The sequence below is a fragment of the Malaya genurostris genome, chromosome 3, assembly GCF_030247185.1.
Source record: "Malaya genurostris strain Urasoe2022 chromosome 3, Malgen_1.1, whole genome shotgun sequence".
In the NCBI taxonomy this organism is placed as follows: Eukaryota; Metazoa; Arthropoda; class Insecta; order Diptera; family Culicidae; genus Malaya; species Malaya genurostris.
In genome coordinates, this window is record NC_080572.1 from 93,102,982 (window position 1) to 93,114,906 (window position 11,925).

General features: G+C 42.4%; 1 protein-coding gene across 1 annotated transcript; it reads right to left on the reverse strand.

Annotated features, from left to right (window-relative positions):
* Window positions 1–1,588: 1,588 nt before the first annotated feature.
* Window positions 1,589–8,723, reverse strand: LOC131433877 (uncharacterized). The gene is made up of 5 exons (XM_058600484.1): window positions 8,417–8,723; window positions 7,741–8,125; window positions 5,641–7,698; window positions 4,570–4,759; window positions 1,589–1,909 (listed from the first exon to the last, which is right to left on the reverse strand). Exons 1-5 carry the CDS (start codon window positions 8,721–8,723, stop codon window positions 1,589–1,591), a joined length of 3,261 nt encoding a protein of 1,086 aa, XP_058456467.1.
* Window positions 8,724–11,925: the final 3,202 nt, after the last annotated feature.

Genomic DNA, 11,925 nt, shown 5'->3' on the forward strand with positions numbered 1-11,925 from the left:
ACACTAATTCCATCTGATGGAGTGATTCCGAAATAATTTTCACTTTTTGATAAACTTTGAATATCTCGAAAAGTTACTTGAAAACTCCAGAATCTAAAATTTTCGCGATTTTTCATGTTCAAACTGTTTTTTCTAATGTAAACATATGAATTATTTCATGCTCTTTTCAAAGCGTCCTTGGCGGAGCAGTTCTCAACTAATTGTCGGTCAAACTACACTAAATTGTTGGTCTAAGTATCTACAACAAGTTTGCCGAAGATTGTGCGGCTCTATCTGTCGACCGAAGCGAGATAACCGTTCACAGTTCCAATCAGTCGAAATTCCATATGCTCTGGGTCCCGTTTATCGCGGATTCGCTTTTCACGCCCCAGGTGTACCGCGTTATACGAGACCCCTCTGTATATGTGTGTGTGTTTATGTGCCTATGTGTGTATGTAACGTTTTTTTGGACTAACTTTTCTCGGAGATGGCTGAACCGATTTCCACAATTTAGATTCAAATGAAAGGTCTTGTCCCTCACAAAATTCCTGAATATTATTTGGATCCGACTTCCGGTTTCGGAATTATGGTGTAAAATGTGTAAAAAATTGTGTAAATATGTGCACTAACTTTTCTCAGAGATGGCTAAACCGATTTTCACAAACTTAGATTCAAATAAAAGATCTTAAGGTCCCATAAAAAATTCCTGAATATTATTTGGATCCGACTTCCGGTTCCGGAGTTATGGGGTAAAATGTGCAAAAAATGTGTTCTAACTTTTTTCATAAATAGCGCGACCGATTTTCACAAACTTAGGTTCAAATGAAAGGTCCTGTGATCCCATACGTAATTCCTGCATTTCATGCGTATCCGACTTCCGGATCCAGAAATATAGGGTAAAGTGGGTTGAAAATTGTATACCATCACTGAAAATGGGGACAAAACCTTAAACAAATTTTCTAAATCGACCTCAAATCTTTCCCAATTGATAGTTTTTATCAGTAGATGGTCAAACAAAGCGATTTCGGTTATTCTTTTAAAAATCGAAGAAAATTATTTTGAAGAATACCACAGTATTACATATGATAGTATGATTGATATGAGATAGGCATCATTACACCAATAGGTGGATTAAAACAGGTTTTTTTCATGCTTTATCTATCCGCTTAATTTTCTCGAAGTCAGTAGAAAGGCTCGTTAGAAGGGTGTACTCTTGGTTCGTTGATCAATTTCGGAAGACTCGTAGAGCAAACTCCCAATTCGGAAGATACAAATGTATAGGTAAATGGCGTATCCGATCTGAAAGTCATTGTCTCCAGATTTAATTAATTTCTGTGAAGTATACATTGGTTTTATTCTGATTTTTTTGCTGTCAAGATGCGAAATTGTTTACTTTCGAGAAGCTTTCTATTCCCACTGAGCTGTACCCGAAAGCTTTCGCAATCGAGCGGCATGGAGTTGGGAAATGTATGCTCCAATGTACGCTAGTATGTTTATTTTCAATATTTCATACAATACCGACATGGACCATCCCACTCGTAATGGACAGATCCTTATCAACCACATTCATTTAATTAAAAAATACTTGCAACTATCCGGTATAAAGCTTTCATTTGTCATAAGCGAAAAAATCATTCAATAGATATCCGTAAAGCGTTCCTGAAACAACCTGCCGCTCGGAGGGCCGTATGTTCGTAGGAATTCCACGTTCTATTGTTCTGTCGGCGAGCAGAGACTCATCCCACAAAGTCGGAGCCTGTTTATGCTTTCCACAAATAGGTTGCCATACGATGGTACGGCAAACCCACGGTCTGATAACGACCCGATTGCAGGTCAATGGGGAAGATGCACCGCTCATCGTGCCGGAGGCTTCAGTCTGTCCGATCGCTGGTTTGCTGACTGGGTCCCGATCGATACTAAGGACGACGTACTGAAGGGAACATGCAAATAATATAATTTAATTTATTGGATTTTGATATTTCAATTGATCGAGGAATTCCAGCTATTTGAAAACAGTTAGCCGCTGTCGGCCGGTCTTCCAAGTCCAGGGTGCACAGCTGGGACGGAAGGAGATCTACGTGCTTTCCGAAGAATGATCCGGTACATAAACCGCGAACTAAGGGGAGAAACGATGGGAAAAACCTAGGCTCAGCAGTCGGGCAAATGTAACTTTAATTTCCTACTATTTTTTTTCATTTTGCTCTAACCTTTCGGTTCGGCTCAACAGTGAAAAAAGCAACGACCGGCGATGTTTGTTTCAATTTTTGACCTGTTTTAATGATGATTGTATGACTTATTTGCTACCTCTTCTCGTTGTCCGTTGGTCGCCGATCCGGTATCTTTACCTCCGTTCTGCCGATGCTGGGTAGGGGCTGCGAGATGAAAGTAGAACTTTGAGAAACCGCAGCAAAACAAACAGCAGTGACTCACCACGAGAAACATCAATTAGCCACCCGGGAGTTGGATCCCATCAGTGGCGGTTGACCAAATGACGAAAATCGACCGGTGGGCTGAGATGATTTCGTTCGTTGTAATTTGGAATGATAACTTAATTTCGGTTCCGGTCGGATGGGTCGTATTTTACACGCCATGGCCCACAGATGTCGATCTTGACATGGGAGACTGATGCTACCGGAGCCGGTCGGAGGCAGTCGGAATGAGAAATTCGCTTTGAACATCCGACGACTCAGACCAGTCTGCGGTCGTTGATGATGAGCTCGTCCGGAAGATGATTTCAATTTGGAAAGAAATCAGATGATGACAGATTAACGCATTTTTTTCTTGAAAGGAAGATCTGAAAATCTGGAGGCTAGGTGGTCTACGAGAAAAAGATAAATAATTCAGCAGTACGTACTTTTGTGTAATTAGACTAGCAAGATATCATCCTATGTAGGGTCTCAAGCTCAACCCTACTGATATTCTGCGGTTGCCCTGAAAGGCTATGTATATTATTTGCCCTGAAAGGCCACTCTTGCCCTGAAAGGCAATCTGAAATTTTCTCAAAATTGATGTACACTTAAGTCCAATCCTTAATTCATTTATTTTTTGAACTTTACATTAATTTTAATTTAATTCACACGCGGATATAAATAGGTCTGCACTCTGCGATATCTAGACTCACTCTGCCTTCTCATCGGCGTCACTCTTGGCGTCATCTCTTTTGCGCGCTCTTTTGTCGTGAATTTGGCGCGATCTCGTTGTCACTGGAAAACGTCACCACCTTAGTTGCCAGAATATTTGCGAATCACAGCAACCCAATTTCCTGTGATGGTGAAAGATTTTCAATTTTCAACTGAAGCTGTCGTGAGCGGGCGAACATTCTCCCCGCCGGAAGAGGTTTCTTCATTCTCACGATTTTGAAGATCCGTTGATTCCTCTGCGTTGTCCTCAATCGGAAGCGGACAAACCTTGGAGATGGGACGACGGAAAAGTCCTTTTGAAGTCTGAATGTCCATCACTCTAACCTTTCCTTCTCTTCCTGGGTAAGTTTCCACTATCCTGCCGATCGGCCAAGATTGCGTTGGCTGGTTATCTTCTCTTAAGATGACCATCATTCCTTCACGTAGATTCGGCTGGTTGTATTTCCATTTTTGTCGCACTTGCAGCTGATGCAAATACTCTGAAGACCATCTTCTCCAGAAATGCTGTTGAAGTGATTGGATGTACTTCCATCGTGTCAATCGATTGATCTTGACGTCTTCGTATGTTGGTTCTGGTATAGCGGTTAATTCACGTGTGATGAGGAAGTGTCCCGGAGTAATCACTGGAGGATCACTCGGATCGCTGGATTGACCAAATAGTGGGCGAGAATTGAGTATCGCTTCAATTTGAGCCAATACTGTGGCAAATTCTTCGAAATTCAAAGACGTTGTTCTTAATGTTTTTTTTCAGATGCGACTTCACACACTTCACATTGGATTCCCAAAGGCCTCCGAAGTTTGGCGCGTGAGGCGGAATAAATTTCCATTCGATTTCTCGTGGCTGACAAAATCCGTTGATTAGCCCCTTGGTTTGCTGATCTCTAAAAAGCTTGAACAATTCATGAAGCTCGTTGTTGGCCCCTACAAAGTTCAAACCATTGTCAGAAGATATTTGCTCGGGAACACCTCGGCGGCTTACAAATCTCTGCAGTGCTGCGATGAATGCTGAAGCTGACAAATCAGATACCAACTCCAAATGAATGGCCTTGGTCGTCATACAAATGAAGACCGATATGTAAGCCTTAACTAACACTGGTTTACGGATTCCATGCTTCACATATACAGGTCCTGCAAAATCGACTCCAGTTCGAATAAATGGAGCAGCTGGTATGACACGATTCGCGGGAAGGTTTCCCATCAATTGTTCAACTCCTCGAGGTTTGGCTCGGAAGCACCGCATGCAACTCCTGACGATATGTCGTGCAATGGAACGTAGATTGGACATCCAATAACGCTGTAAGAAAGCTGCTATTAAACCTGAAGGTCCAATATGAAGATTCTCCTCATGGATTGCTCGCAGCAAAAGTTTTACGACTTTATTTTTCCCTGGTAAGAGCAACTGATGTTTTGCGGGATACGGTAGCAATGAATTTTGAATTCTGCCACCTACTCTCAGCAGTCCATTCACGTAGATAGGATTTACGTTTGCGATTGTTTTACACGGTTGTCCCGATCGAATTTTATAAATTTCATCTGCGAACTCACGCTGTTGGATAACACGTACGATGGTGTCCATTGAAGCTCTCATCTCTGCAACACTGATGTCAAGATTTCCCAATCGATCGGCCTTGTTCTTCAGTCTAGCATTGTGGATGAATCGAAGAACATATCCCATTACGCGTTGTAACTTGCGGAATGAACTGAATTTAGTGAATACTGGAAGCATCTCAATCACGGCTGGTACTGCAGCTGCAGTTGAGACTATTCGAAGTTCTGGAATCTCAGCGTCGGTTAACGGGTCTGCTTGATCTGGTTCATAATCACATTTTTTTAAGAAAGCTGGACCGTGCCACCACTTATCGTTCACCTGTAATGCACCAGGAAGTTGTCCTCTGGAAACTATATCTGCTGGATTATTTGAAGTATGCACGTAGCTCCAGGTAGCATTCCACTGACTACAAGATTCATTTATCTCGACTACACGGTTACTCACAAAGACTGGAAGTAGACTGGGCGGTTTTTGAATCCACGCCAATGTAATTTGGCTATCACTCCACAACTTAACCTTCCCGAAATTAAACTTCGAAGCTTGAAGTACCTTCACGATAAGACGTGTTAACAATAAAGCTGCACATAATTCCTTTTTGGGGATCGTTAAAGCTCGAAGCGGCGCAACCTTGGATTTACTGCATAATAGATGATTACTTACGTTTTTACCAAACGTTTTTACCACCTCAAGTACACACACGCTCCATATGCTAATTCTGACGCGTCTGCAAATCCATGCAATTCAACAAGAGACGAATTTGGGAGCATGGTGTATCGAGGAATTCGCATCTTAGGAATATCAGATAACGAGTCTCTAAATATAATCCAAGCATTAATTAACGGCTCCGGCAGTTGGTCATCCCAACCAAGTTTGATAGCCCACATCTTTTGCATAAGTAACTTTGCTATCACTATGACTGGCGATAACAGACCCAATGGATCGAACAACCTAGCAATCTGAGATAGAACATACCTTTTTGTCAATATTTCTGGATTAATCGAATCTGATGTGGGTACAGTAAATAAAAATTCATCAGACGTAGGGTTCCATAAAAGTCCTAGTGTTTTGATGATATCATTGGCACTGACACTCTCGATTTCTATTGATTTCTCTCTCTCATTTTCAGGAACATTCTCAATGACTTCTAACGAGTTCGATGACCATTTGTGGATGGAAAAACCTCCACTACTCAAAAGCTCCTTCAACTGCATTTGCTTACAGATAACTTCTGCCTTGGTGTCGGCTCCTGACAAGACGTCATCCACGTAGAAGTCGTTTTCCACAATATCTGCTGCATCTGGATATCGATCTCGTTCATCGATGGCTAACTGCTTCAATGCTCTTGTTGCTAAGTATGGGGCTGATGCGGTACCGTACGTTACCGTCGTCAGTTCCAAAGTTTTCAGTGGCTCCGTTGGACTACTCCTCCAAAACACTCGTTGATATCTGGTGTCTTCGTCGCGTACTCGAACCTGCCGATACATCTTGATGATGTCGGCTGTAAAAACAAACTGATGACTACGAAACCCTAATATGATACTAAACAGATCACTCTGCACCACTGCACCGACTTGCAGAACATCGTTAAGAGATTTTCCAGATGATGATTTTGCGGAAGCGTCGAAAACTACCCTTAGTTTGGTGCTTGAGCTGTTTGGTCTCAAAACTGCATGATGTGGCAGGTAGTATGTCTGCAAATCATTTGAATATTTTGACTCGTCAATCTCTTTGCAGTGTCCCAGCCTCTGATATTTCTCCATAAACTCAACATATTGCTTGCGTAGGTCTTGACATCTATTTAGCCGTTTCTCTAACATAAAAAATCGTTTGATCGCCATACCTCTCGAATTCCCCAACTCATTTATATTTTCCTTGAATGGGAGTGAAACTACGTACCGTCCGTTGACATCTCGTCGGTGGGTCATCTGGAAATGATCCTCACAAAACTGCTCTGCTTTAGTGGCAGAGGACTCGCCAGTAATCTCTTCTATCTCCCAAAAACGTCTAACTAAAGCATCAAGAGATGATACAACTGTTGCATTAGAATGCATTACTGCTGTTTCCGAATATTTATCCCTTTCGAGATATTCACCGGTCACGATCCACCCAAGCTTCGAGTTGTGAAGCTCTGGTAACTCGTCTGCAAGCTTCAACATTCCTGGTAGAAGAAGCTGCCAAAACATTCCGCAACCAATTAGTAGATCAACTTCGTTCGTACGATGAAATTCTGGATCCGCAAGCTCGAAATTCGGTGGTATTCCCCAGGATGATATGTTAATGTTGGTTAATGGAAGCGGACTTGTCACTTTCGGGAGCACTAGACAGTTGATTTTTGTATGGAATTCAGACACTCTTGACTTGAATTCAACGGTCATTCGCTTGTTTGCTGTAGACCTTTGTCCATTGATTCCGCTTACTGTGACAAAGCTAGGCTTCGTTGGAAGATCTAATAACTTTGCCATTCGCTGTGACACCATGTGTGACATCGATCCGGGATCGATGAATGCTCGACATGGATGTACCCTTTGATGTTTATCTACCACAAGCACTACTGAAGTCATCAACAGGACTTGACTCGCACTCTGTGGTATGCTGGAGGAGCACACAGTGGATTCTTTCGGGTTGGAACTACCTGTTGCAGTAGTTTCTTTTGATGACTGCATCTCCTTTGCTTTTCTATCCAAAGAAACTTCTGGGTGCGATAGGCTTCCCGTCAGATTTTGATTTGCTTTATCATCAGGATGAAGCAATGTATTGTGTCTTGATTTGCAGATCATGCAGCTCTTCTTTGATTTGCATTCTGTTAGCCGATGGCCCTTGCGAAGGCAGTTGAAGCAGACCCTCAACTCCTTTACCTTTGCTAAGCGTTCGTCTATTGTTAAAGCACGAAACTCTTCACATCTAAATGTCGGATGTGTTTTGTTGCACAGATGGCACGAATATCCTTCTGTTTCTGGTTGCGTGGCGGCCGCATGTACCTTTGCCAAGTTCTTATCGAAAGAACCCTTGCTATTGCTTGACTGTTTGACGCTTTTTTGTTGCGATTATCCTGCTGTTTCGGACGAAACACACCGTTCGAGAATCTGACATCGCTTTTTCAGAAACTCGACTGTTCCCTTGTACGTAGGGAGCTCACCATACTCCAATGTAGCCTCCCATTGTTTTTTCGTCTCAGTATCCAATGCATCAGACAACAGATTGACAATCATTAGCTCTGAAATTCCCTCTACCTTTTGCTCCATGAAATCTAGATTGTCAACATGACGACAGCACTCTTCTATTAAGTCACGTAGTTGAATGTGGGACTCTTTATTCATTTTCTTCAGCTTGAAGAGCCCACGAATGTGAGTATCGATAATACTCCGCTTGTTCTCGAACCGATCCTCGAGTAACCTCCACGCTCGTTGGTAGTTGTTATCATTGATCGTCTTGATGTCGATTACCCCTGCTGCTGACCCTACAAGCGACTTCTCCAAATGATACAATTTTATAGCATCAGAATCATTGGAGTGCTTCATGAGGTCAGTAAACATGGACTTGAACTTGGGCCAGTTTTCATAACGTCCGTCAAAGACTGGGAGGGGCGCTTTTAGAGACTGCTGCTGGATAATGACTCTCTCTGACCCACGATTAAGCAAAGGAATTGAGTCAGGGGCTGTAGGGATAGTCTTCAAAGTTTGTATACTAACTAACGTCTCGGCATAGAGATCTTCAAACTCTTGGTATTTAATTTCATGAGCTTTCCTACCTCTTCTGTCGACGTAGTCCAAAATCTCGTTGTGATACCTTGAATACTCGTCATAATACGTGAGCAGATTCCGTTCCATCACTTGCAGTCGTGGTAGCGTCAACTGACTCCTATCCACACGGAGGGAGCTGCGAACGCGGGTCAATTTCGCCTTCACTTGTCCTCGCTTGTAAATTAGCAAACTTAGTGGATTGCTTTCAGCATCTTCATCATCACTGTCTATTTCTGTTTGAAGGTGTTCATCTTCTTCTTTATTCTTTTTGCAGTCTACTAGCACCTGCACTAGCGGTGTGCGCACGAGCGCCATTTTGTTTTTTCATACGAGTTTTTACACTACACTTTTTTGTTAGTTCTTTTTTGTTTTACACTCGCGATTCCGAAAGTTCCGAATTTACCCGGCACTATCCGGCTAGAAGGACCAAATGTAGGGTCTCAAGCTCAACCCTACTGATATTCTGCGGTTGCCCTGAAAGGCTATGTATATTATTTGCACTGAAAGGCCACTCTTGCCCTGAAAGGCAATCTGAAATTTTCTCAAAATTGATGTACACTTAAGTCCAATCCTTAATTCATTTATTTTTTGAACTTTACATTAATTTTAATTTAATTCACACGCGGATATAAATAGGTCTGCACTCTGCGATATCTAGACTCACTCTGCCTTCTCATCGGCGTCACTCTTGGCGTCATCTCTTTTGCGCGCTCTTTTGTCGTGAATTTGGCGCGATCTCGTTGTCACTGGAAAACGTCACCACCTTAGTTGCCAGAATATTTGCGAATCACAGCAACCCAATTTCCTGTGATGGTGAAAAGTTTTCAATTTTCAACTGAAGCTGTCGTGAGCGGGCGAACATCCTATCATCATAAAACGAAAAAAATCACGCGAATCGAAGTTATGTCGATATCCACTTCCTAACCCAAATAATAAAATATCAAATGAATACTCGTATTTCTCGAAGTTTAAATGATATTAACGTACGTTCTAGTTAAATTTGATAGCAAGAGTGTCATCATCAAACCATTCGCACGAAAATAGATCTCACGCGTGCGTCTTCAATGTTTCAACTTTGCGATTAAACAAAAAAATATATTTAAAACTAAAAGATTCATCGATTAATTATTCATCGGATAATCGAGGGTGTTCAGTCTATTCCTTTTTGCCTTTCTCTATAGAAAGGTATTAGAATTGCTGGAAAAACCGACTTTCGAACGGAGCCTCGGAGACCCATAGTGTTATATACCATTCGACTCAGCTCGACGAGATCGGAAAATGTCTGTGTGTGTGTGTGTATGTGTTGTTTTTTTTTTTTTTTTTTTTTTTTTTTTTTTTTTTTTTTTTTTTTTTACAAGGTGAAATGCATTTACGCACGGAGTGTGGGACTCTCCACAGGACTACCCAACTGTTGATTGGAACTACCCACTAAAACACCTTGGATCTCCAACCCTACCTCCCCGGCACCACCGCTAGGTATTACTTCGGGGTGGAAGGCTATTGGTGCTCACAGCACCCTCCCCAGATTTATGCAGGATGGGGATCAGCATCCTGCTCTCAAGGGATCGACCAGTTGGATGACGAGGTCGGTCCAGTGATGCCGGCTGGAGGGTAACTTCCGGTTCACTGGCGCCTCGACGACCCAAAACTGATGCTACGTCGCGGAACTACTCGACTAGTCTCCGCCAAAAGATCTAGTCTACACCGACGGAGGGTTCCCCGACGAGGGAAGTCCTCCCGAACCGACGCTTACGGTACGCGTCTACGACCCGACCGAAAGGATGCCTAAGTCGATCCAATGATTCCGGTTGGAGCGTGACTTCCGGTTCACTGGCGCTCAGACGATCCTATCGGTACCACGCGATGATCTACTCATCTAGTCCCCGACAAAGGATCTAGACTACTCCGACGGAGATTTCCCCGGCGAAGGAGAATCTCCCGACACCGAGTCTCTTACACCACACGGGACACCCGATGGAGTGCCGAGGTCGGTCCCGCGATTCCGGTTGGAGCATGGCTTCCGGTTCGCTGGCGCCTCGACGACTCGAATCGGTGTTGTGGCGGCTACTCGACTAGCCCCCGCCGAAGGATCTAGCCTACACCGACGGAGAGTTCCCCGACGAAGGAGGCCCTCCCGAAACCGACGCTTTCGATTCCCGTCAACGCTGTGTGTGTATGTGTGTGTGTATGTGTGTGTGTATGTGTGTGCACTTTTCGAAGATATTTGAACGCGCTCAATTTTCTCAGAGATGGCTCAACCGATTTTAACAAACTTGGGCTCGCTTGAAAGCTACTATCGGGGCATTGATCAAGTTCGAAGATAAAATGGCTGTGACTTTTGGTTCCGGAGATATGATTGTATAAGTGACGTAACCGACAAAAAGCGTTGTATTTGAACGCGCTCAATTTTCTCAGAGATGGCTGAACCGATTTGAACAAACTTGGACTCGTTTGAAAGCTACTATCGGGCCATTGATCAAGTTCGAAGATCAAATGGCTGTGACTTTTGGTTCCGGAGATATGATTGTATAAGTGACGTAACCGACAAAAAGCGTTGTATTTGAACGCGCTCAATTTTCTCAGAGATGGCTGATCCGATTTTAACAAACTTGGGCTCGTTTGAAAGCTACTGTCGGGCCGTTGATCAAGTTCGAAGATCAAATGGTTGTGACTTTTGGTTCCAGATATATGATGGTATAAGTGACGTAACCGACAAAACACGTTGATTTTTACCGCTCTTGTATATATAAGGGTGCCAAAATTTTGGGATCAACTCTATTTTCGTAAAGTTCTAGTGCTCAAAAGTTTAAGCACCTCGAAAAAAGCCTTCATGCAAAATTTGACCTAAATCGGACATGCTTAAGGGGTGCTGCCCGGTGGTAAAGGTTTGACAATTATCGATCTTGAAAAAGCACCATAGGGGGGAGTACATGAAATTTCCAAAATCGAAAATTTTTTTTGATGCCAAAACTCTTAAAACTGCATAAAACATCGAAATTTAGTGTCATCTCAAAAAAAAATTTTTTTGAAAAAATCAACTTTCTGGGACTTAGAAAAATTTTCATATTTTTTCTAAGTCCCAAAAAGTCGATTTTTTCAAAAAAATTTTCTTTCGAGATGACACTAAATCTCGACGTTTCATGCAATTCTAAGCCTTTTGGCATCAAAAATTTTTTTTCGATTTCGAAAATTTCATGTACTCCCCCCTATGGTGATTTTTCAAGATATATGAAAATTCCACTAAGTGGACTAAGAAGGCTTTTTTTAGATTAGCATCACTGATTACAAATAGGCAACGCAAATGTCAAGCACTAATTTGGAAAAATGATGCTGACTGTGTGACATAAACACTGAAGCATGCTTTTGTGAACTACTCGAATCAATCTGAATCTGCCTATTTCTTTGAGAAGAGTGATGCTAATCTAAAAACCCCTTCTTAATCCACCTAGTGGTGTGATAATGCCTTTCTCTTCTTTCATAACAGTCTCATGAAAATGTATTTCATAATTTTATTAAA